Below are 26,445 nucleotides of genomic sequence, written 5' to 3'. Positions count from 1 at the left end.
AGTTCTGTCTCACTGTCTATGCTATTGGGTAGAGAGCAATCACCACAACTGTTCACCCCATGTTAGTGGGCAAATGGACATTTTTAAATTGAAACCCAATGTTAATTTAGCTGTTATGACGCACTGATGTTCCAAACTCCGACTTGACCAAAATTATAAGTGAATTTTGACACTAAAATAACTGTTTCTGACTCATATTGATGCCACATAGGCCGCTTTTAAAGGGATTTGTGTCTTTTTAAAGGGAGTCACTCTTTAAGGTTAGGGCTATGGTTAAGGGAGAAGTTACACGACAGTTAGACCTGATTGTAACGGCAGTCTAAGTCGTCCTCCTCCTCAGACGAGGAGAGGCGAGAAGGATCTGAGGAACAATGTGCAGCGTGGTAATTTTCCATGATTTAATTCACACAAAACAAGACACTATACAAAATGACAAAACAAACTAACCGTTACAGTCCTATCTGGTGCAGAACACAAACACAGAGACAGGAAACAACCACCCACAATCCCCAACACAAAACAAGCCACCTATATATGATTCTCAATCAGGGACAACGATTGACAGCTGTCTCTGATTGAGAACCATATTAGGCTGGACACAGAAACAGACTAACTAGACACACAACATAGAATTCCCACCCAGCTCACGTCCTGACCAACACTAAACAAGCAAAACACATAAGAACTCTGGTCAGGACGTGACACTGATCAGGTGATTCTGTGCATGCGTGTAGCCAGCTAACGTCGCCATGATATCGCCTTCATGTGTAATCAGGGATTTATATTCGCTGTGAAAGTGACAGCTGCTTATGCTTTACTTCAGTATCCTTTCCCATGCTGTTTTGAATGGGCTTCAAGATTATATAATCAAATTCATTAAAAACGCTGTCATTTAAGATATTGTAGTGAACAGCAGGGCAGGGATGTGAAACAGGGATTGACACTAAGGGTTGCCCTATTGTCTGCGGGAAGTGTACTGTCGTACTGTCGTACTAGTTGAGCCTACTCTGAGGTTGCCTCACTGGGCAGGCGATTTAAAAAAAACAAAAAAAAACAACCAAACTGCAAACAATTCCAGTCTAAAACTGATCTTTCTCGTTCCTCCCCATTTTTAATTTTAATTTTTTACTGACCACTAAAATACAAAGAATTCCACAACTGATCGTTCTGGTTTCTCCCCTATGTGTAGGTGAAAGGCTTGCAGTACTCTATATAAAATGTCTGCATGTAAATAGCTTATTTATATTTTCGGTCAAGTGATTCAAACCTTCATATCAATCCCTGCAAACACCTTACGCATCACGCCAATAGGGTTAACTCACATGGTGGGAATTGTAACATGCCTCATATAGCGAGGATTGCTACAATATACACTGATTATAAAAACATTAGGAACACATGCTTTTTCCTTGACATAGACCAACCACGTGAATCCAGTTGAAAGCTATGATGCCTGATTGATGTCACCTACTAAATCAACTTCAATCAGTGTAGATGAAGGGGAGGAGACAGGTTAAATAATGATTTTTAAGCCTGGAGACATGGATTGTGTATGTGTGCCATTCAGAGGGTGAATGTCCAAGACAAAATATTTAAGGGCCTTTTGAACGTGGTATGGTAGTACGTGCGAGGCGCATCAGTTTCAGTGTGTCAGGATCTGCAATGCTGCTGGGTTTTTCACACTCAACAGTTTCCCGTGTGTATCAACAATGGTCCAACACCCAAAGGACATCCAGCCAACTTGACACAACTGTGAGAAGCATTGGAGTCAACATGGGCCAGAATCCCTGTGGAACACTTTCAACTCTTTCTAGAGTCCATACCCTAACGAATGGAGGCATGTTCTGAGGGCAAAAGGGGGGTGCAACTCAATATTTCTCAATATTTTGTACACTCAGTATATATATATGTTTTTTTCAATCACTTTGGCACATTTATGAAATGTAAGTGGTATATTTACAAAACTCGAATTTCACTTTTAATGCCACATGTTTTATGTTCAGAATCTTTGATGAGCACTATTTGGTGTTGAACACTTCCACCACAGAGTCATTAATGCAAAATCTTTTTTGTTTGTTTATGTGAAATACCAAAGTTTAGTCACAAGATGCAGAACTCCTTATTGTTCCTAGAATTTCTAAGCAAACAGCTGGAGTCAGGGCTTTCTCCTATAGAGCTCCTCTTTATGGAATGGTCTGCCGATCTATGTGAAAGACGCAGACTCTGTCTCAACCTTTAAGGCTTTACTGAAGACTCTTCTCTTTAGTAAGTCCTATTATTGAGCATAGTCTGGCCGAGAGGTGCAAAGGTGAACGGCAATAAGGCACTGGAGTGATGCACCACCCTTTCTGTCTCTGCCTGGCTGACTCTCCACTGGGATTCTCTGCCTCTGATCCTATTACGGGGGATAACTCACTGGCTCCTCTGCTCATACGGTGGGGGAGATATTTTGTGAGCTATACCTGACCATGTCTCAGGGTAGTAAGTTAGTGGTCTGTTGATATCCCTTGTGGGTCTGTGCTTTCGGTAAATAGGTGGGATTATATCCTGCCTGACTGGCCCTGTCCAGGGGTAACATTGTACGGGGCCACAACCCCCTCTGTCCCCCAACCCCCTCTGTCTCAGTCTCCAGTATCTATGCTACCCTATGTGGCGGTGGGCTCGGGTCAGTCTGTCCTATCTGCTGTACTGTGTGATCTTAGGCTGACTCCCTTTAAGTCTCCTCTCTCTCTTTATGTCCCCCCTCCCCCATCCTGGAGAACCTGAGGCCCAGGACTACCTGGCCTGATGACTCCAGTCTGTCCCTGTCCCCAGTCCCCCTTGTAGTGCTGCCAATCTAGTTCTAGTGTTTCTACCTGCGGCTATGGAACCCTGACCTGTTTTACCAGAGGTGTTACCTTGTCCCGGGCCTGCTGTTTCAACCCTGTCTCTCTCTCTCTCTTGGACCTGCTGTCTGGACCTCTGAATGCTTGTCTGTGAAAAGCCAACTGACATTTACTCCTGGGGTGTTGAACTGTTGCACCGTCTAACCATTCCGCTTTCCGTCGTGCCTAAGAACAGCCCTTAGCTGTGGTATGTTGACCATTAGGAACTGGGTGGTTCAAGCCCTGAATTCTGATTGGCTGACAGCCGTGGTAAGTGTAAGACAAGTGTATGACAAAACATTTATTTTTACTGCTATAATTATGTTGGTAGCCAGTTTTAAATAGCAATAAGGTACCTCGGGGGTTTGTGGTATATGACCAATATACCACGGCTAGGGGCTGTATCCAGGCACTCCGCCTTGCGTTGTGCTTAAGAACAGCCCTTAGCTGATACTTAATTAGTGCATTAGACCGGGCCTTATTGCTTAATTATACCAAACCGCCTCGGACTGTCACATCTACTCCTGCTCCTGCCCTCCGGCGTGAGACATCGTGGAAATAATAACCACCGATCCTGGGAATCATCATTACGCGCACCTGGCACTCATTATGATTCACACCTGGACCTCATTATGATTCACACCTGGACCTCATTATAGGTCCCTTTCCTTTGTTCATTCCTCAAGTTAGTGTTATTCCTGTTTTCACGCATCTCGCCACTGTTACGCTATCTTGTTTCATGTTTGTTGTTTATTGAATGTTTTTCCTGCACCTCGACTCACTGCGTCATCGTTACAGAATACCAACTCAAACCATGGAAGCAGCAGAAAATTTAAATCTCTCTCAGACGGTCAATGAACAGGTTTCTCTTTTACATCAACACCATGACCGGCTGGGATTGGCTATGGAGGAGGTTCTTCAGTGTGCAACATCTCAAACACACCCGGGGGGCGTTGCCTTCATCCAGCGGAGGATACCAGTCGAGCCAGTACATCAGCCCATTCATCAAACCTCTCAAGTCAGCGATACCTCCCGGATAAATATGATGGTACACCATCCAAATACCGTGGCTTCCTACTTCAGTGCTCCCTCAACTTATCACACCAGAGGGGAGCTCCCACCACAGAGAGGTCCACGGTAATTTCTCTGCTGACTGGGCGGGCGTTGGAATGGGTGACGGCTGTCTGGGAGCGAGGAGAGGAGGAGCTGGATTCATGAAGGGTTCATGGCTCTGTTTTAAATGTATTTTTGATAATTCCCCGGAGGGCAGAGACGGAAGTGAGCGGCTACTGCAATTCCGGAAGGGGAATCAGACGGCTGCTGAGTACTCGTTCACCTTTCGGACTATAGCAGCATCCAGTAGGTGGAATGAGCCGGCACTTCGCACGCTGTTTAGAAGAGGTTTGTGTGAAGAGGTCCAGACGGAACTGGCCTGTCAAGACGACAATCTCACCTTGGAGGCACTCATTGCAATGGCCATCCGTCTGGATAACCTACTTCTGGAGCGCCGGTCCTCTCATCATTTCTCTCCCTCCCTCAGTGAATACTCGGGATCAGAGCCAGAACCCGTGGAGGTAGGGTTCACTCGTCTCCCCGCTGCGGAGTGCACAGACGGATACAGCTGGGGTGCTGTCTGTACTGTGGACAAGGAGGGCATGAGGTCCAGAGGTGTCTGGCATGTCCAAATTTGGGATCCACAAGAGCAGAGAGATGGTCATGTGAGGCTCCAGCACCTAGGGCAGGAGTGAGTATTCCATCTTCATCAGGCCCTTTTTGGTGTCATTACACTAGCTGACTGTCCCTCATGTACTGTCAACAGCGTTAGTGGATTCCGGTGCCGCTGGGAACTTTATTGACCAGACCCTTGCCTCCTCTCTTAACATCAACTCATATCCGCTCTCCTCTCCTTTCCCGATTTAAGACCTGGATAGTCGGCCTCTTGGGTCCAGAACCGTCACCCACATCACTCAACCACTCACCCTCACCGTTTAGTCCGTGTAGTCCACTCATCAGGAAACTATCCTCTTCTTCATCACCAGTTCACAAGATAATTCTCGGTCTCCCTTGGCTTCAACGCCATAACCATATCATTTCATGGTAAAGGATGAGAATCACAGACTGGGCACTTTTCTTCACCAGGTTCGACTTCACGCTTACCTATCGCCCAGGTTCCAAGAACATCAAGGCCGATGCCTTGTCCTGTATCTACGATTCGGGATAGGGTCCTGTCCAGAGTGCACCTATAATCCCATCCTCCCAAGTCGTAGGTCCAGTGGCCTGGGACACAGAGAGGGAGCCCACAGCCCTGAACTGTCCTCCAGAGCGCATCTACGTTCCCACAGGGACAAGGGATCGACTGCTGACCTAGGCACACACAGCTGTTGTCGCTGGACATCCAGGTATTTCTCGCACTATCCACTCCATCGCTGAGAAGTACTGGCGCAGGAAGTAACTCATTATGTTAACTCCTGTTCCATATGTGCCTTAACCAAGTCCCCCCGGAATGCACCAGCAGGGATGCTCCTGCCGCTTCCCATGCCTCAGCGACCCTAGTCTCATCTATCCATTGACTTTGTAACCGATCTCCTCTCTGACGGTTTCAGCACCATTCTGGTGGTAGTGGATAGATTTTCTAAGTCATGTTGTTTAATCCCTCTTCCTGGTTTCCCCACTGCTCTCCAGGTCACTGAGGCACTCTTCCAGCAGGTCTTCCGGCATTATGGCCTTCCGGAAGACATCGTCTCTGACCGTGGCTCCGAATTCACATCACAAGTATGGAGGGCCTTCATGGAGAAGGTCACGGTCAGCCTCACTTCCCTGAGGAGTCACTGTCAGGACCGGCAGGGTGAGTGGGCACGATTTCTTCCATGGGCAGAGTTTGCCCAGAACTCGCTGCGTCACTCCTCCACTGGGTTGACCCCTCTTCCAGTGTGTTCTGGGTTTTCAGCCGGCCCTAGCCTCGTGGACTCCCCGCCAGACTTAAGCTCCTGCAGTTGACGAGTGGTTGTGGCGCGCAGAAGCGTGGAGAGACGCTCACGTGAGACTCCAGCGCGGCGTCCGTCGTCAAAAAGAACAGGCAGACTGCCACCGCAATGAGACCCCTGTGTTCCACCCTGGGGATCGCATCTGGCTCTCTACCAGGAACCTCCCACTCCGCTTGCCCTGCAAGAAACTGAGCCTGTTTTGTTGGGCCGTTCAAGGTTCTCCGGAGGGTCAACGAGGTGACATATAGGTTACAACTGCCCAGTCACTACCGTATCTCACCCTCGTTTCATGTCTCCCTTCTCAGGCCGGTGGTTCCTGGTCCCCTAGCTGATGCTGTCCTCCACGACAGCCCACCCCCACCCCCCGGACATTGAGGGTAGTCCGGCATATGCTGTCAGATCTCTGCTGGACTCCCTGCGCCGTGGGGGTCGGCTCTAGTATCTGGTGGACTGGGAGAGATATGGCCCCCGAGGAGCGGTGTTGGGTTCCGGTGGAGGACATTCTGGATCCCAACATCATCCGTGATTTCCACCTTGCTGTCTGGATTGACCCGCACCTCGTCCCTGGGGTCGTCCTCCTGGTCAGCATCGTCCTGCGGCAGGAGCCGTGTGTCTCTCCTTTCTGGGGAGGTTCCCATTGCTTGGAAGGCAGCCATGGTTTGTCCTTTATTTAAAGGGGGAGATCAAGCTGATCCTAACTGTTATAGGTCTATTTTTATTTTGCCCTGTTTATCAAAAGTGTTGGAAAAACTTGTCAATAATCAACTAACTGGCTTTCTTGATGTCTATAGTATTCTCTCTGGTATGCAATCTGGTTTCCGCTCCGGTTATGGATGTGTCACTGCAACCTTAAAGGTCTTAAATGATGTCACCATATTTTTTTTAAATGTAGCAACGTTTAACAAAGTTAAAGATCCTTAATCAATGAAAGCTAGAAACCAGGCTTCTAGGGTAGGAGAACAACAAACCTATTTACTGTATGATGAGAAACCATGAATGATTTAATATGCAATAAGTACAACTTCTATTTCTCTATAAACACAGAGCTTTGAATGTGTGAATTCAAGCAAAATTAATTGTTTCTGAACATTATTGAATGTTTGTGCTAAACAAATGTTCAAAAATGTATTTTATTTAAATATGCGTGCAATATCAACATTCTACAATATAAATTGTCAAACTATGTGATGAAACTTCAGAAGTTGGATGCAGAATTGTTGCAGTGTAACAAATAAAACTTTTACAAGGTATTTTCTCTTCACTGAAAACATAACTCATGGTAGACTTTAGAGGGTAAAAAAAATGATATTTTCTATTTCTGTCACTTACATGTTGGCTCTGATTTATGCACCATGATATAATACAACAAAGCGAATGGGAAAAACAAATACAGTGTGTTGATTGCACAACAGACCCAAATAAACAGACCATTCAAGCTAAGCAATATGGCACAATATGCAGGCATCACTCCATGGAACACATAGCTGTGTGTGTTCCAGTTATTTCAATGGTTTCCTCTACTCATGCCCACTAACGTGGCGCAGACCGGTGGTCATAAAGCAAAGGAGACAGGCCTAGGAAACCATTTCAGATGTATTGAGACATGGCCTCACACAGACTTAATCATCATGCGGCTCGCTCGGGCCGAGTATGGGGCAGGTCCTTTCCAGGTCTCCCAGTGGAGGCCGGAGGCCCAGCCGATGTGTTCGCCGGCGGGGTGCCAGTCTCCGTTTAGGCTGGCAGAACCACAGCGACTGTACCACCACCCTCCTCCTCCCTCCGAGAAGCTGCACGTGTTCTCGGCGATGTCGCCAAAGATGCAGGGCGAGCAGCCATCATTGTCCTTGTCGTTTGTGCTGAAGCCAAAGCCATTTTGGTCAATGCCGGCGTATTTCCCACGGATGGCGTCACCTACGGAGAGACCGGGAGTGATGAAGAGAGAGTGCATCAGTTCTACTTCACTCTTGATTGTATTGACTTTCAAAGCATACACCATTTATAAATATCAACCCAGCATACATACAGTATCATATGACATATATGTGATGTGTAATGGTCCCATTGCTGCCACCAAATGTGAAATAACTATAACACAGAAGTAAATAATATGACCACTGTCACCTTGTGCTGTTGAAATCACAGTTACCTGCGTTGCCCCTGTAGGCTCCAACGTTCAGCTTATAGGCCTCCTTCTCCGTGCCCAGACGGAAGTCACTGTACTCAGCAAAGGCAGTGCTCCCTTCAAAGTCCCACAGGTCGACCCTCATGGTCGAACTTCGCCCCCTGCCCTTTGTTAGAGCAAACACCTTACTCAGACCCAGCCAGTGGTCCTCTAGGAAACAACAGGGAAGAGAACTGAATTGAGAAGAGAAAAACGGACAGTATAGAGAAACCTCTATAAATTGCCTTAGAGGTAAACATTATTATAGACATAAATTCATTTAAATTTAGCCAACATTGGCTCAGCAAAGTACACATTTTATAGTATCAGTTGCTGGTGAAATGTGAGGTGCTCAGAGTGACCCTTCATTACTCCGTAGATGCCCAAAGCCTTGTTTGTACACTGCCCACTTCCTGTTGAAAATAACCTCTGCCCCGGTACGCCTCTGAAAGACTGTCCAGCCTCCGTCCACCAGCATCTCACAATACACCTGTATACAACATCAATGTACTTTTGAATCAACAAATAGTTTTTTTGTGAACAAAAACGGTCCAAGAATGGAACTCTGTAGAACTTCAGTAACTCTGGCAAGCCTGGCAAGCCTGGCGACACCTTCAACATTCCATAGCTAAGCTTTACTGCCCCTGTGTGGCTGTGTAACCAAATGATATAGTACCTGGCATAAATATTTAGATGTTTCCATACCTTAAAGGGGGATCTGACTCCTGCAGGCTGAATGACATACACTCCACTGGTGGCTCGAGGGGAGAGAGTTTTGATCTGTGTGCAATCTGTCCCTGAAACAAGCAAACACACATAAACATACAGCACATTAACTCTTGTCTTTCCAATGGAAGTGGTTTAAAAAACACTTACCTTGAACAACTAAAGTTTTTTTCTGGCCCTGTACAAAACCAGTAGATAAGTAATGATTACTCCCAGGTTTAAAGGAATAACATGTTTCTCTGTTTATCAGTGCTGACTGACTGTATATTTACCTGAGTCTGGTCAGTGAGGCAGATGAGACAGACAACCAGTCCACAAAAAAATATCCTATTCCACATTTTGTCAAATTTTCTGAGAGACAGAGAGAGAGATGAAATGTCATTTTAGTTACTTTTTCTTCTGCTGTTTCCTTATTATCCCTGTGTGACCCAACGTTGTAAAAATGCAATGTTTCCTAAATTGCATCCTTTACAGGTCTTAAACAGAAAAGTCATGTCAAACATAGATCTTTGTCTAAGGATATTATCTATCTCTTAGTAGTATTCGGTGTGTGTTAGTATGATTATTGTGGCATCGGTAACCTGTCCACATCTGAAACCACACTGGTCCCCTACACAAGCAAGCATTTGTTGTAGGCCATTCATGCAAGTCAATTACTTTTTCTGTCTCCTCTAACATGTAGTGATTATGTAGAAAACCAAAAATTGAGAAACAGACATTCTGAGCCAGAGCTACTGTACTTTTGTGTTAGAAAACTCAACCATTTGGAGAGAACTTGAAACATCACCATATCCACTCCATTAACAGAACAGTAAACACCATACATGTTCCCAAATAAGGGAAAAGGAAAAAATATAGATGTTTTTTTGTTATGCTGACATCATTAGACATTTCACACAGGATAAATATCATGCAAGTTATTATAATCGCAAATTTGAAATTGTCATCAGGTGATTCACATATGTAGAGAGAACCTACCTCTGCCCGTGTATTCCTTTATGGTGTATTGTCTACGACCAGTCAGTTTAGAGAGGATTTCTTGTAAGCCTATTTATTTATTGACTCAAGCACCGCCTACTGTACACACTCTGACTCCACGTTTCCAGTTTAGCGATGTCAGATGCCTCTAAGTATCACAGACAGGGCTAACAGACAGGGAGATTTCACTTAAGGACCAATGGAAGGTTCTAAAATGTGAAAACTCCTCCCAACCGGGGCACAGGGCCATGCAAAATGAACTTGCCCATAGTGTTGTTGCGGAAAAACACTCCCCCACACCGTGCTTGTGCTAATGTTATTGTGGGCGATCCCTGTTACTTAGAGCCCCAGCTCCAAAGCAAACACTCTTGACATTCCAATAGTGGACTTTACAGGAAATTACGAACAGCCAGGAATACACACAGCACAGTCCAATGAACAAGAAATCAAATAGAAGTACGGATAATAAAAGTTACCAAATCCATGTGTGTTTATCTCTTAAATGTCTTTAGATATATCCTATTCAAAAGGAATTGTTTTCTAACTACTACTAGTTTTCTAACCACCCTCTGGTCCAGGTAAGAACAACCATTGAATTGGAGAACTACAGGATTAAAATGAATAAAACCAGGAACCACCTGTAGTACTGTACCTGATTTATGTAACAAGACTATGGCCATAGCTCTAGGTTCACTCTACCACAGTACATGTGTTAGACTGTATCTTGTGGGTTGGTTGTAGCAATCAGGACAGTCAAATCAAGCCATCTTATGATAACACTCCAAGTGAGGATAATAAAATGTGGCACATTGGCTGCGTACTGAGTACTGTTCTGTATGTACTATCCATATGAAACAAACGTACAACACCATCTACATTCTGAAAAGACATGTGAAAAAGTCCATTGCAATCAAATCCAGAAGAATTTAAAGATACAGTAGTGATAGGTTTATTAAAATGTTTGCTGTTTTGACAGAGTAACATGGTACAGCAAGTTATCAATAAGCAATTCCAAACCTGCTGTACATAAAAATTTGCATACATATTTTTTAAATGCACATCGAAGTTCAGAACTAATTTTAAAGCCTTTTTTCTCACTTTCAACACATCACATAATATACATGAACATAACATTGTGTGAAACCTTGCCTCTTGTATTAAGATGTATTATTAAGATATACATTATTTTATTTATGGATTCAAGAGATTGTGTCTAGATAGTTTTTAACCACTGTTCTAAGATGAAGACCATTTGCAGGTGTTAGTAAGATGATGAATGATTATGTTTCTGAATGTATGAGTTTATTTGATTATATCTCTTTAATCATGCATACACTACATGGTGTGTGTGAAATAATCTAAATACATGCAAAATTCAAGTGTGTGTGTGTGTGTGTGCATAGACACACAGTCAGGGTGCCCCTGGTCTCTCCAACACAGACAGGTCACTGACTGATTACCTGAGTCTTCATTCACCATCAGTTTATTCTACTGATTGACATCCAGGAGCACTCTGAAGTATACACTCTGAACTACCTCCCTTGACATTAACCCAACTGACTCAGAACAAAGAGCAGGGTTCCATCATTGAAAAGCGGAATGGACCTAGAACACCATCTACATCTTTCTCCACTGTCAGTTGAGTTTTGGGGTCAGGGAGGCACTATGACGATCAGGTGACACAGATCTCTCGTGCCCACACAGGAGGCTTGCTGTCATATGGGACACAATTTTGGTTTCCATCTGTCCTCCCCTCGTCCTTCCTTCCCTCTTTGTCTTTCTCCATCCCTTTCTGGTACCTCTCTCCAAATGTTTTAGGCCCACCAGGTAGTTCTGACTCAGGATGGGCAGAGTAGGGGTTCTCTAGAACTTTTAGAACTCTGCGGACCTGAGAGATTGAACAAGAGTTGATTTAACATAATGAGCAATGATATACAGGGTTGGGTACTAACGGATTACATGTAACAGTGATGACGTAATTAGACTACAAAAATTAAGTAACTAATCAACCCAGATTACAATTTTTTAAAATAATTATCGGATTACAGTTAGTCTTAAAAAGCTGATTACATTTTGGATTACTTCAACTAATATCAAGATGTGAGCTGCATGTGTTTGACTCAAGCACACTGAAGTAGCAGGTTTTTACATTTTAAGCAGAAGCTCTTATCCAGAGTGATTTACAGGAGCATAATAGGGTCAAATGCCTTGCTCAAGGGCAAATCAGGTTTTTCACCCAGTTGGCTCGTGGATTATAACCAGCGACCTTTCGATTACTAGCACAACATTCTTAACTGCTAGGCTACCTGCCGTTAGACAACCCGGAAGTCACCTTTCAGAGGGAATGGAAGCTTTTCCCAGCCGTTCTAATCTATTTTAAATCTCACACGGCCAAGTTCTCTCCTTTAAAAAAAAAACTAAAATCATCAGACTTACTTACACTTACTGAAAACTGAATCATCCAAAATTTCATCAGGATCTTTGGGTCAAAAGGATTTTTTTTGGTTAGTCAACATTGCTCCATTCTGTTCATTTCCAAGTACTGGAATGACACATAACAAATCAGCTGCTTACTCAGCTAAACTTCCAGTTTCAGTAGAAATGAGTACACTCAAATCTACCCGTCTGCTTTTCAGATAGATCTACGTGTTTTGCAAACTTAGAATAGTCCACATTCAAAGTATTTGCACAATTGATCATCAAACTCATGAAATAATCTGATTACTCCTGGATCTGTTACATCTGTCTATTGACGTATTTATCATAGTAGACTGTTATGGGTCAGACATTTGTGTGTGGGACAGACATTCATAGCTGGGTCAAACATTCAAATTAACATTGCACAACCAAAGAATGAGTGTTGAATGCTTTCCTTGGAACTTGACAGTGCAGCTGACCTTTTAGCAGTGATGCCATTTCATCAAGAAGATGCATAAGGCAGCTGAGCCAGCACTTGCCTAAAGATATCTGCAGCATAAACTGAAGAGGCAGATGCTGGCTAACCAAAGAAGTAATCCAAAAGTAATCAGATTATTTTCATCCATATTGGGTGACCGTTTAGAAATTACAGCACTTTTTGTACATAGTCCATTTTTGGGGCCAAAAGTATTGGAACAAATTCACTTAAATGTGTAGTATGAGTTTAGTATTTGTTCCCATATTCCTAGCATGGAATATTCCTAGCAATGTGTCACTGTCCCAATACTTTGAGCTCACTGTATACTGTAATATAACAACAAACAGAAAGTGCAACAACAAAAATATTCACCATGTGTTGATAGCTACAGTGTATTAAGTAGATACAACATGTCAATTCTATACCTCTGAGAAGTCTCCATTTTCAGCAGCCTGTATTGCATTCTGGGCAATGTAGTTGCGGAGCACCACACGTGGGTTGGTGTTGTCCATCACACGGATCCTCTCTTCCTCTATGGTACACACCTCCCTCGCTCCATCACACTCCTTCACCAACCGCTTCCTGGGTCATCATACACACACGGGGGGTGATGTAAACCATGATTACAGCGTGAAACAGAGGAGGCTGGTGAGGGGAGGACAGCCCATAATAATTAATAGAATGGAGCGAATGGAATAAAACACATAGAAACCAGGTGTTTGAGTCCATTCCATCTATGCTGTTCCAGCCATTACTATGAGCCCATCCTCCCAATTTAAAGTGCCACCAGCCACCACTGGTGTGAAACACTACCAAGAAAGTATGGATCAATTCATATGCTTTGGTATGCAGGAAGCATGCTATTTCTTTCATCAATAACCAAGTAAGTGGTTTTGATTGAGTAGGATCCTCGATCCGGCATCCCCTAACTAACCAACCTGTACTGACTGATCCAGCGTAGCCAATCCTCTCTCTGCTTTGCCTTCAGCTCGTCCTGATTGGTGCTCAGCAGCTCCTTCAGCCTGCCGATCTTCTCCAGCTGATGGGCCACCTCTGGTCGGTCTGCCACCAGGCCAAACATGGCTGGGTTGGTCTGGGCCATAGAGAGGACCATAGCCAGCTCACTGTGTGCATAGAGGGAGTCAAGAGAGAGGTAAAAACGGAGACTAAGGGGCTAGATTGAAAACATTAGCTAGGAGAATGGGCAATATATATATATATATATAGTTAGCTAATTACTTAGTGATAACTATATGAATACATACACTGAGGTGCTATATCTGACACTTACATTAGCATGTGTAGCTAATATTGCTAGCTACCTACTTAACCACAGATAATACAAATGTATAGTAACCTTAAACAAGTCATTCTGCACTAAAACAGCTATAACTTACAGATTATCCTTGTATGATTTTTCTCCAAATCGCTGATTGCACATCAAGGGAACACAACGAAAGATGATATTAGGAACCACAACATCTTTCAAACATGTGATTAGGAACATTTCTGAGAACATTTGTTAGGTTTACCTACTGTATAGCCCAGTCATTTGTGGTTTGTGTGTGAATGAAAATGAGGGGATCACAGTGGATTGGTTGGTGGCAGAATTGTTGAAGTCAATCCCTTCTAAGTTAACCTCAATGCATGTTGTAGAGCATTACATGTGTACATCTTGCATTTCCAATCCTGTGAACTGTGAATTAAAACAGAGTTTCTGATCACTAAAGATCATATTTAGGTTTCATGTGATGGAGGTCTAGCCTCCAGGTGGGCCACACCACTGTACCCCCCCTCACCGGGGCTCCATGGTGGGCTTGTTGGCCACCTTAAGCTCCTCCAGGGAGACGCACTGCTCCAGGATGAGGTCCACCACCGGGCCGCCCTTGGCCCCCTTCCCCTCCCCCGCCACAGGGCAGGACACTCCACTCAGCAAGCGGAAGGTGTTGGTGAAGTCTGCTCCTGTGAGAGAGAGAGAGAGGGGGGACTTTAAATGTTTGGTTGCTGGTTCAAATAACGTGTTGTGCAGAGTTAGTCCCCTCTGTTCATACAGGTACATTATGCCTGTTTTCTGCACAGTTTGTTCCATCCCTCTCGCCATACCTGTGTTGTGCATGAGCTGCAGCAGCTCAGAGACAAGCTCCTGGTCCTCTGGTTCCTTCCGCCTCAGTAGGCCCAGCTTCTTCCTCATGTTGGCCAGGTAAAGGGTCTCATAGAGGGGCATGAACTCATCAAGGATGGTCCCTGCCTGGGATGCATGGAGCTCAGAGCCCAGGGCCTCAGCCAGACGAGCCAGGTTCCAACGGCACACGGACGGCTGGGCTTGGTATGAGTAGCGCCCCCTCCGGTCCGACGCGTTGCACACAAACTCTGGGTCGAATCTGGAAGATGGGTAGAGATATGGAGTGTTTACCAATAAGCCCTTATGATTAGTCGATTATGTACCGTATATAACTGCACAAATTGCATTTTGTTAGCAAAAATGTATAATAACACATTTTAACTCAGTGTTCTTCCTACCTCATAATACTGTATATTCAGCTTGCCTATAAGTTATTTTGTGAGTTATGCACAGCACGCGTGATACAAGTATCCGTTTCCTGAATGAATATGTTTTGATGTCAATAGGATCTTGAAGTTCCTGTTGAAAGGGCAAGTGAGGCAGATGTACCTGTCTATGAAGCCAAAGGGGCCGTAATCCACAGTAAGTCCCAATATGCTCATGTTGTCTGTGTTGAGGACACCATGACAGAAGCCAACACATTGCCACTGGGCCACCAGACGAGCCGTCCGCACTGTCACCTGGGAACACAAGGGGGAGCCACAGAGCAGGTCTGCAAATTAATGTAATTTTGTCACAGTGTGTACTTAAGGTGAAATGTATTCACCCTGTATAGTTTATGTACAGTGCTAGAGAATCATTTTAGAATATTAGCAATGTCCATCTGGTACCGTTGTTCATATTGATAATAAGTAACAATCTCATATTTATCATAAGAGTACAAATACAAAGGGTAGTACAGTTGTCGTATAGTGCTACAGGCACCTCACGTTGAATCTGAAGTTTCAGTGTAGGCCATACCTCTTTGAAAAATGCTGTGTTCCTCTCTTTGCGGTTGCCGTGGCTTCGTTGGATGTCAGGGTAAAAGGTGTCGATGACGTAGTCCACTAGCTGAGCCCGAATGTCGTGGCGCCCTGGACTGGGACCCTGTCGGCCTGAAAACTCATCCCGAGACTGAAAGATCTCAAAGGACCCGAACCTGCACAAGCAAGTCAGCAATCAGTAACAAAAGCAGAGTTCATGGCTAGTCAGCTAGTCAGCCAGCCAGTCAGTCAGCTAGTCATTCAGTAAGCCAGTCATCCAGTCAGCCAGTCAATCAGCCGGTCAGCTACATCCCGATGCTGTTAAATTAATAATTTTCCTTGTTTTCTTTCACCTATGACCCTGGTACCCCACATACAGTAAGAAAGATATCACAGTAATATAATATGGCCAAATCATCATATTCCAATGACGTCCTCTCTCTACCACTGAGAACTTGACAAGGGAGAAAAATATTGTAAAATCCATCCATTCACCTTCCTACTGTGGTCATCATGAAGGAAAGGAGACAAGGAAAGGAGGCCATTGATACATATTGTAATTGAGAGGAAGAGGGGAACCACCAATAACCGTTCACCTGATGAAGGAGGGGGCGATGCGCAGGACCACTGAACACCTCTCCGGACGGCGCCGGCCATTGTTGAGGGGGTCTCTGTTGACATAGAGGTCCGATGTCACCAGAGAGGCGGCACGCGTGGTGGGGATGCCCAGAGCGGCCATGGCCTCGCTGCACAGGAACTCCCGGATGCTGGAACGAAGGACCTTCCGTCCGTCAGACTCTCTGGTGGGACGAGAGAAGAGAGAGGATGAGAAAGGAGGAGTACAACCATTATATGGATTAGGAATAATAATAAGGATAAGATTATAAATGGTCCTCTTGCCAGGTACAGTACTGCCCAACTTCTGTTTGAAATTAGTTATTTTTACAGTGTAGTTAGGCCTATTTTTACAGAGTAGTTAGGCCTACATGTAACGATGTAAAGAAATTGTGATTCTACGTGGCTACATGCACATGATAGCTGTGAAACGAAGGTAAAGTGTGACCAAAAGGTGTGTTGGTCCCAGAATCAATTATGAGTGATAGCTATCTGAAATTCATAAGAGTTTTATTCTTTGAGCACAAGTCTTGTGTGCATTCAAATTGGTACAAATCAAATAGAAGTAGACCTACTCAAGCAGTAGTACCAATCACTAGGTGGGCCTGACACAATTCAGATGCCTGTGCATTGTTTAGCAATGCAGGTGTTGAAGTGTGCCAAGAAGTTGATCTCTTAAGCAGCTCTGTAGCTGTTGTGCAATTGTATCACATGGCTCTAATCTTGACATGGGAGACTTGGCTGGGATGCCAGATCCATTGAGTCAGCAAATGCCTATTGTGTGCCTTTGCACGGACGAACATTCTGGAACATAACCCTATATATATATATATCTATATCTAGTATATCTATATAGGTCTAGTGAATTACTAACAAAGAGTGCAAAAGGAAGAGTGCATACAACGAACATTAACCTCCTAAAATTAAGTATAGAGCCTAGGCTGTAAATCATAATACTGTTAAAGTTTGTGAAGTTGCCATTTTAGGCCTATCGTAGGCTAATTGTCGGTTGTGATAGGTTTATACAAAAACGCGGGCCTTCCTTGAAAACCTATTAGGCCTAGGCAGCTAGACTATTCAAAACGCAGGGCAAAAATAAAAGCTGTTACCTGGAGTAAGGTGTGACACCTGCACCCTTCACCTGTATTTCCCATCGCCCACATGGGTTGTCACGCTGCATGGAACCGATTTGGTCCGCATGTGCTTCCACTTCGCCAAGGTAACACACCGCCCCATCACCCAGCTGTCCAGCAAATAGTCCAAACTGATGACCGCAGTAACAATGCGCAGCCGGCTCCGAGCCCGGTAAAACTTTAGAACCGCTCAAATATTCTGGACCAAGCAAGTCGTGAAATATTTCCTCCTCATCTAGCCCAAGCAGAGCGAGTGCTGGTCCGGATACTGCCACGAAAGTGGGGTTGACAAGAGGTTGTGGCTGGACGCGGGAGAAGCATGCTCCGCTCACCGTTCGTGACCCTGGTTCTTCGGAGGAGTCAAGTGGAAGTTTTTTCAGCGCGACATTGTTGAAAGGTAGGCGCTCGAGAGATGAGGATGCACAGCCCTCCGAGTCCATGCCGACAGTGACCACTATAGTGGTCAACAGAGGTCGAGTCGGCCAGTTAGTCGTGCCCGGCACAAAACAAGTGCTCTATAATCCACTCATAGATTTAGCCTATGACAACTCTCACACTGACTGGATCATGGTGCAAAACAGTGAGTGGAGTTTATTAGTGCACTATTCAAAACCAGCCTACATAGAAAGTCTTTAAAGTCTCAATTTGACTCACTTGAATGTTGTCATTATGGTCACGTGACATCCCTCTAGTCTATTTTGCCTTGGTTGAACCAAATTGGGAATGTTAATTGCCCGATGGAGTGGGCTACAATACTCAAAGAAAGTATTATTGTACAGTGAGCTTTCAAAGTGTGTGTGTGTAAGTAAGGTATGCCTGGCTATGTGTGTGTGTGTGTGTGTGTGTGTGTCACGTTGTGTATGTGTGTGTGGTTAATTGCCAATAATATAGACCAGGGCATATTATTGCTTCCTTGTGCAGGAGATCTTATCACCCCTGTCTTGGGTTGAAATGAGATGTCATACAGGTATCCATAATTCAACACTGTGACTGTGTCTGGCCAGAGAGGCCCAGGCAGAATCGACCATTCCCCATGCAGAAGATTTAATACTTGGGTTCAGTTCCAGCACTGGTCCTGGTCATAAAATAAACCCAGCTAGCATCCAAGGCTTTTAAAATGCAGATGGAAGCGCTGTGCCTGCCAATCTGTGAAGCTGGAGATACAATTGGCAGTTTATATCTTTAAAGAGGATACACTGGGGAAGGACTCCCTGGATTAGTTTTTGGGCAAAATGGTGGGATATGACTATGGAATTTTAATCATAAAGGCTTAGTTGGATTTTTTTTTACAGTATAGGCATTTGAGACAATTGGCCACTTTCATGCATATTCCCATAGTTTAAATGTATACAACAGCAAGTCATATACTGTATACCGTCACAAAATACATAAAGGATATACACGACAGATGGTTTATAAAGAGTTGCAGAAACATCAACACACACTATTGTTTTCAAAGATTCACTCAGAAGATCGTTTTGTCTTTGGAGTGTAGTTCATTACGGTAAGGAACTCACCCTCGTCCTTTCCTTTGAGTATTTTTGTGAAATGTGCTTTCCAGTGAATATATTTTTATATACACAAGTTGTGTGTATCAGATTATGGCCACGTCAACATGAGTAGTACAGGGGTGTCATGTGTTTGTGCCTCGCATGTCAAGGACAACCAACAGACTGAAGTACACCCATTCTCTGTTACGAGGTATGACACAAGTCTTTTGTTCATCAGTCATGAGGTAATGTCTGTGTGTCAGGTTCACCGTCACTGATAAGCATTAGAATAGATGTTACACATTATAAACTGGGTGGTTTGAGCCTTGAATGCTGATTGGCTGACACGGGTGTCATAAAACATGTATTTTTACTGCTCTAATTACTTGGTAACCAGTTTATAATAGCAATAAGGCACCTCAGGGGTTTGTGGTATATGGCCAATATAACACGGCTAAGGTCTGTGTCCAGGCACTCCGCGTAGCGTCATGCATAAGAACAGCCCTTAGCCATGATATATTGTCCATATACCACAACCCCCCTCGGCCTTACAGCTTAGTTATAATACGTGGAACACAACACACACACAACACAATTACAAGAGAAGGAGAACCAAATGCACAGTGAGTATTGGAGGGTAGAGGATAAATGGTGATTGTGAGATCACATTAGCGAATGTATTGATCCATTGGGCTGTACACAAGACATAAATTAGGAGGAAGTTGAAACAACCTATAATGGGAATAGATGTCTATTAAAAATGATTAGGGGAACAAGACATTTTGAAAACAGTTCCCCCGCCTACACAATCCCTATTTAATTCCTGTCTATATAGATTCTTACTTTTTGTATGATAGACTTCCATAGGTCTGAGTTACTTGACCATGAAATTATCCTCACGTTGATTTATTTCAATGCCATTGATTATAATTATCAATCATATTCAACATAAAATCAATGTCAACTGCCATTCTTATTGCAGTTTGATGAACAACAATGCACCTTGTGAGGAATTGCGATAGTTGTACAAAAGGAATCACAGAGGTAATGATGATTTTTCAGGCTGTCCAGTACTGCTTCATGCTTATGTGACAGCCCAACCAATGCACTATATCCGTGTCATGCCAATGCTTTGGGACCATTACAGAATTGGTGTGTAGTTGAATTGGTGTATGCGCTAAATATAACAAAGTATTATTGCCACAGGAACTTGCAAACCGAGACCAGAAAAGGATGATACTTTCCCATCATAATACTCCACATGGAGGTACAGATATGTATCTGGTCTTTTCAAAAGCTTAACCTGACTATTTATCACAGAATGTTGGGATTGTATCATCATAAGATGAGTATGTATCACAAAATATAACTGCACAAACACTTAAAGTAATACAAATGTATACAAGGAACTAGACCTAGGGTGTGTCTGCTGTAGCAATTTGGACATTAGACATATTCCATAATGGTCAACCTGACTGTCAAATATTGATATACAAGACAAATATCACAAAACGGAAAATGGTATAGTCAATACACTCTTAGAAAAAAAAGGTGCTACCTAGAACCTAAAAGGTTTCTTCGGCTGTCCCCATAGGAGAACACTTAGAAGAACCCGTTCTGGTTCCATGTAGAACCCTGTTCCACAGAGGGTTCTACATTGAACCCAGAAGGGTTCTATCTGGAACCAAAAAGAGTTCTACCCGGAACCAAAAAGGATTTTCCTATGGGGACAGCCGAAGAACCCTTTTGGAACCCTTTTTTCTAAGAGTGTATGGTCTGATCATAACAATCATGCTGTTCAAGTATAACAGTAAATATTACATTTCTCTGTGCCGGATTATTTACAAGAAACAACCAAATGAGTTATTATGACTGCCAAAATAGCACATAATAAAATAACACTTTGTTTAACTGCAAATCTTGTTAACCAGTCATTTCACACATGTATATTACAGTATATGTACAGTGTTCACATTTGTTAAAGGGGCATGTTCATGAACAGCAGGCAGAATATTTACAGTCAGTCAATGGTCGATCTTATACAGTAAATACCTCAGGATTGTTGGTCGGAGAAAGAGATGTTGAGTGGATATGAAAAGGAGCAGGTATGTCACAGCTAACCTCGTTCTTGGATTAAAGTAGTGACAGAGTAAAAATATATGTCCTCCATTTTCCTCTTCTACACAAAATCCCAAATGTGAAGTTAGAGGCCTTGTACAGGTCAAATGGTATAACTCTGCGATTGGTTGATCCCTAGTCAAGGTCCAGTATTGCCCACTCTCTTTATTAGTGTGCGACTGGTCGGTGTAGTCTTGGTTGCAGGCGGTTAGCTAGTAGACAGGCCAGGGCGATGCCACCTATCTGGGTGAAGGCTAGCCCCAGCACGGTGGCAGCAATGTGGAAGACGTTATCATTGACGAAACTGAACACCTTCCGGAAACATCCGTGGGGATGGATCCCAGCAACCGCCACCCCTTCACTGCCCACTGCTGGCAAGGGTCGGTTTCTGCAGCCCTTGCGTTGCATGCAGCAGCTGTCGGGTAGCGACACAGAGGAGCCGTTGCCCATGGGCGAGAAGGCTGCGTCCTGATTGGCCCAGTCGGAGGTCAGCCAATCACGCCAGCCCTCGGCCCCACAGCACTCTAGTGCCCTCTGCAGGCTATCCAGAGCGTTGGAGCGGCCCTCATCTTCGCCATAGCCCGCCACTGCCTGCTGCAGTCCGCTACGGAACCCTCCGGCGATGTCCTCGCGGTAAAACAGGCCCGAGAGGCCGGCGGCTAGCCCTGCCATCAGTGCCGCCAACTGGATGAAGCCGTATGCCCGCAGAACAAAGGGTAGGTTGGCGGCCACTCCCAGACAGCCCAGGAAGCCCCAGGCTGTGACGGTGGCCCCCGTGGCCAGAAGGATGAGCGGGGCATTGGGGTAGCGGTTGGCCGACAGCAGCATGTAGTCGGCCAGCGAAACCTGGGCCCACACGCCCAAGGTGAAGATGGCCAGACCGGCTGCCCAAAAGAGGCAGCTGAAGGCCAGCAGGGCCAGGCGCAGCAGGGGCATGACGCCCACTGGCCGGCAGCAGGGCAGGGGTCCACCCACGCGGGGAGCAGGGGGCGCCATGGAGGCCTCGGAGCACAGGGACAATGAGGGGCGCTGTTGCTGCAGCTGTTCCTGGTGCTCCTGGTGTTGCTGCTCCTGGAAGGACGAGAGCATGTACCCGGGGAGTGCCGAGTGCCGCCGAAGCCCAGTAGAAGGGTTGAGGAGGCTCAGCCCTCTGGGAGAGGAGAGCCTCCGCGCCGCTAGCTGCTCACGTTCCCAGTTCACCGCTCGCCTGGGGCTCAGCCGAGCGGGCAAGGAGTCGTAGGGCAGTGCACAGCTCATGATGCCGGTTCAGGCTTTATCTACGTCCCTTTCTTGCTCACTCTCTCTTTCTCTCTCTTTTTCTTTCTCTCCTCCCGTTCTCCCTTGTTTCTCCCTATGAGGCAACCCCTCCCCCGGTTCTTTACGACTGGCTGTTAACCCACCTTCCCCACACACCCTCCTCCGTAGCCACACTTCACAGTAAATCTTGTTGACGGAGGCGTCGTGTCGTGGTGTTATCTGCATCCGCAGCCTGCCTCTTTCTGTCTCATTTATCTGTTAATTTCGGGCATTGCTTCCACCTGCGTGGTCACCAGAGTTCCATGTCACTATGGCGAGTGCTGCATCCTCTCGCTCTATGGCCAGGGGCAGAGGTGTTTATGATGGCTTGGACTCAGAAACCACCCAGGCACCCCCTCTCTCGGTGCGGAGGAGTCACTTGTCAGGATTTTAGTACCCACTCTGGTCGATTTGTAGCATCAACAAGCCGGCAAGAAAGTCCCCTATTCTGGTATGTCCTGTATTTTGTGAATATCATCCCAATAAGGACACATGCACTCACATGTATTATATTCTGCTGAGATAAGGCAAGTGGTCGACAAGCATTTTATGAACCAATATCATTCCAGGACCTGTATGGACTACTGTACTTTATGGCACTTGGAATGGGATTGGATGGCAATATAAACTAACGCAACTGGAAATGTACTAGATGAGTGCTCTGAATCTGATAAACTGTATTAGATAACGAAATACAACTGGTTACACGTCCTTACATAGGCTATATAATTGTTTTGTTGACTATCAATCCCATAATATCCTGCAAAATCCATGCAAATTAGAGGTCCCGTGTGGCTCAGTTGGTAGAGAATGATATGGCGTCGAAGGAGAGGCATGTCCCCTAGCTTTCCCATAGACATTAGTGATCATTACCAAAGTTAGCTTTTGAATGTAAATTGAGCCGATTGCTGTAATTCTTCCAAACAAACGTACAAAGGGAGAAACTGTCGTCCATGCAGTGGAGGCTGCTTAAGGGATTAAGGGAGGACGTCTCATAATAATGGCTGGAATGGTATCATGTTTTTGATACCATTCCATTAACTCTATTTCACCCATCATTATGAGCCGTTCTCCCCTCAGCAGCCTCCGCTGTCATCATGAGACCAAAATAAACTTGACAACGTATTTGGTTAGCTAGCATGCTATAGCTTCAGTTAGTTTGTCATGCTAGCTTCTATTTTTGGTAATATCTGAGTAATTTACAAAGAGATTACAACAACAGTCCCTTTTGGATCCCCTCTACCCTTGCGATACTCTTCAGCCATTTTGTGTACAATGTTTTAATTGGAATTAGACCGGAGTTGATTTTGATAGTCAATGGGAATCCAAATACAGCTAAAGAGTTTGTTGGGGGTAATGGGCTTAATGGCCTGACCGCCATTAACAACATGGAACCATTAAACAAGGTGAAGGTCTCAGTTTGATGTCATAGCCCCACAACTATATCATGGTATATCCTCCATCTTGAGCTTCCTGGACACATTCATATATTTCCCCCTCTGATAGTTTGCTGCAAATGGCACTGACACCAAAGTTTTATACATATTTTCCAGAAATAGCATTGGTTTATTGTGTTTAGTCGTGGAAGAGGTGAAACAGGCTACGGTATCTGCACCAAATAGATTCTGAATGCTAAATATAGTCTCCCAATTCATGGACCGAAGATATCTCCTTCTCTCAGGTGCTGTTAAATGGTAACCCGTTGTCCCCGGCTGGACAGAGTGCATCCCTCTCAAACATTGGTCATTCCCATCCTCCATCTGCGACACACACACACATACAACAATCAGGGTTCATTAAAGCCCCTTCCGCTAAATTAAACACATTTGCACAATGAAGGCGTCGTTTGAAAAGGACAACCGTCCATCAGGGGGGAGGGGCAGGGGAGAGGGGCATACCTTGGAGGGCCATTTAACTAGTGCGTTCCACCAGTGAGGTGGGGGCGAGGAAGGCTCTGTGCGAACCAAGCCTGGAATATTGTCCATATGTATGGTAACATCCATGCCATGAGATTCCTCCTATTCCATCGTCTTGACAACTCACACCATGTGTCAGTTAGTGTTTGTCACGTTTAACTTGTGTCTGAATAGACAGCCCGGGCTTATGATAAATATGGTTGAAAAAAGGGACAAAAAAATAGGACAAAGGCCACAGAAAACCACAGTAGAGGGCAGCATTTGCAAAGGAATCAGAATTCCAGTAGAAGTATTCACCTCTTGTTAACCTAGGGAAAAGAGTTTAGTTCGATAAACTTTGATTCCTGGCTATTTTTAGCAGTGCTGAGTATCGTTTCTATAATAGCCACCACAATGTGACTGAAATTGGTTAACAGTTTAATCATCCATTCATTTAATTGAGTCATCTCCACCCCTTCTCTCCCCATCTGGCCCAGTTCAGGGTATTTCAGGCAGTGAAACTGGTCAACTGGTAGACTGGTAGCTGTGGGAGTGAAACTGAGATTTACATACACAGGGCTGGGTGGTTCTGCTTGTCCCAGAATAGAGCAGCACTGTCACCAGATGTTCACTCTATTCCCAGAGGGTTGGGGGTAGAGAAGACTCTATCTTGAGATGTTATACATTTGTCCACATAACATTAAAAGTATTGCAATGAAGCAAAATACAGGAATGATCACATTAGTGAGAGTCCGACATATCGATCAAATGTTCAATAGCATTAGACCAAGTCTATAAATCAAACATGTTAACTGTTCCAGGAAAGATGTATTAGATGTACCATCTACTACATGCGGCTAGACCTCTCCTGTTAACATTGTAGTACCTAGACCTCTCCTGTTAATTTGGTAACATTGTAGTATCTAGACCTCTCCTGTTAACATTGTAGTATCTAGACCTCTCCTGTTAATTTGGTAACATTGTAGTATCTAGACCTCTCCTGTTAACATTGTAGTATCTAGACCTCTCCTGTTAATCTGGTAACATTGTAGTATCTAGACCTCTCCTGTTAATTTGGCCTGAGATCCCGCTAACGGGATCGATATGACAACAGCCAGTGAAAGTGCAGGGCGCCAAATTCAAACAACAGAAAATCCCTTGAACATACAAGTATTTTACACCCTTTTAAAGATACACTTCTTGTTAATCCCACCACAGTGTCCGATTTCAAATAGGCTTTACGACGAAAGCTCCACAAACGATTATGTTAGGTAAGCACCTAGTGACAGAAAAACCTAGCCATTTTTCCAGCCAAAAAGAGGAGTCACAAAAAGCAGAAATAGAGATAAATTAATCACTAACCTTTGATGATCTTCATCAGATGACACTCATAGGACTTCATGTTACACAATACATGTATATTTTGTTTGATAAAGTTCATATTTATATAAAAAAATCTTAGTATACATTGGCGTGTTATGTTCAGTAGTTCCAAAAACATCCGGTGATTTTGCAGAGAGCCACATCAATTTACAGAAATAGTCATCATAAATGTTGAAGAAAATACAAGTGTTATGCATGGAACTTTCGATAAACTTCTCCTAATGCAACCGCTGTTAGATTTCAAAAAAGCTTTACCGAAAAAGCACACCATGCAATAATCTGAGTACATTGCTCAGAGACCAAAACAAGCCAACCAGATATCCGCCACGTGTAGTCAACAGAAGTCAGAAATAGCATTATAAATATTCACTTACCTTTGATGATCTTCATCAGAATGCACTCCCAGGAATCCCAGTTCCACAATAAATGTTTGATTTGTTCGATAAAGTTCAGAATCTATGTCCAAATACCTCCTTTTTGTTAGCGCGTTTAGCACAGTAATCTAAATTCTTGACGCGCGAGCAGACAAAGTCAAAAAGTTCCGTTACAGTCTGTAGAAACATGTCAAACGAAGTATAGAATCAATCTTTAGGATGTTTTTAACATAAATCTTCAAAAATGTTCCACCGGAGAATTCCTTTGTCTTTAGAAATGCAATGGAAAGCAAGGTAACATTCACGTGAACGCGCGTGGTCAGCTAATGGCACTCTGACAGACCTCTGACTCAATCCCCTCTCATTCCCCCCTCCTTCACAGTAGAAGCATCAAACAAGGTTCTAAAGGCTCTTGACATCTAGTGGAAGCCCTAGGAAGTGCAATATG

The 26,445-nt window shown here is 44.3% G+C and overlaps 2 protein-coding genes and 1 pseudogene across 2 annotated transcripts; all 3 read right to left on the bottom strand.

Moving 5' to 3' along the window:
- Positions 1–6,964: 6,964 nt before the first annotated feature.
- Positions 6,965–9,886, bottom strand: LOC129864797 (angiopoietin-related protein 5-like). Its single transcript, XM_055937086.1, has 7 exons — positions 9,714–9,886; positions 9,008–9,086; positions 8,886–8,913; positions 8,715–8,806; positions 8,382–8,499; positions 7,995–8,180; positions 6,965–7,759 (listed from the first exon to the last, which is right to left on the bottom strand). The coding sequence occupies exons 2-7, from the start codon at positions 9,071–9,073 to the stop codon at positions 7,458–7,460; spliced, it is 792 nt and encodes a 263-aa protein (XP_055793061.1). The 5' UTR covers positions 9,074–9,086; positions 9,714–9,886; the 3' UTR covers positions 6,965–7,457.
- A 780-nt stretch (positions 9,887–10,666) lies between these two features.
- LOC129865126 (protein adenylyltransferase SelO-1, mitochondrial-like) lies at positions 10,667–18,295 on the bottom strand (annotated as a pseudogene).
- A 2,878-nt stretch (positions 18,296–21,173) lies between these two features.
- On the bottom strand, positions 21,174–23,047 carry LOC129865127 (tetraspanin-7-like). The gene has a single exon (XM_055937621.1). It carries the CDS (start codon positions 22,304–22,306, stop codon positions 21,218–21,220), a length of 1,089 nt encoding a protein of 362 aa, XP_055793596.1. The 5' UTR covers positions 22,307–23,047; the 3' UTR covers positions 21,174–21,217.
- Between the last annotated feature and the right edge of the window lie 3,398 nt (positions 23,048–26,445).

This window comes from Salvelinus fontinalis, chromosome 11 (genome assembly GCF_029448725.1).
Source record: "Salvelinus fontinalis isolate EN_2023a chromosome 11, ASM2944872v1, whole genome shotgun sequence".
Classification (NCBI taxonomy): Eukaryota; Metazoa; Chordata; class Actinopteri; order Salmoniformes; family Salmonidae; genus Salvelinus; species Salvelinus fontinalis.
Note: the sequence above shows the minus strand (reverse complement) of the source record. Positions and strands in the feature narration are given on the sequence as shown.

What these genes read in the sequence shown, in the direction of transcription:
- LOC129864797 (XM_055937086.1), bottom strand. Translation starts at nt 9,073, where the DNA reads ATGTGGAATAGGATATTTTTTTGTGGACTGGTTGTCTGTCTCATCTGC. An exon ending in GCCTCACTGACCAGACTCAG is followed by an intron (nt 8,914 to 9,007) that starts GTAAATATACAG and finishes GGTTTTGTACAG; the next exon opens with GGCCAGAAAAAAACTTTAGT. An exon ending in AGGCTTTGGGCATCTACGGA is followed by an intron (nt 8,181 to 8,381) that starts GTAATGAAGGGT and finishes GTTGTTTCCTAG; the next exon opens with AGGACCACTGGCTGGGTCTG.
- LOC129865127 (XM_055937621.1), bottom strand. Translation starts at nt 22,306, where the DNA reads ATGAGCTGTGCACTGCCCTACGACTCCTTGCCCGCTCGGCTGAGCCCC.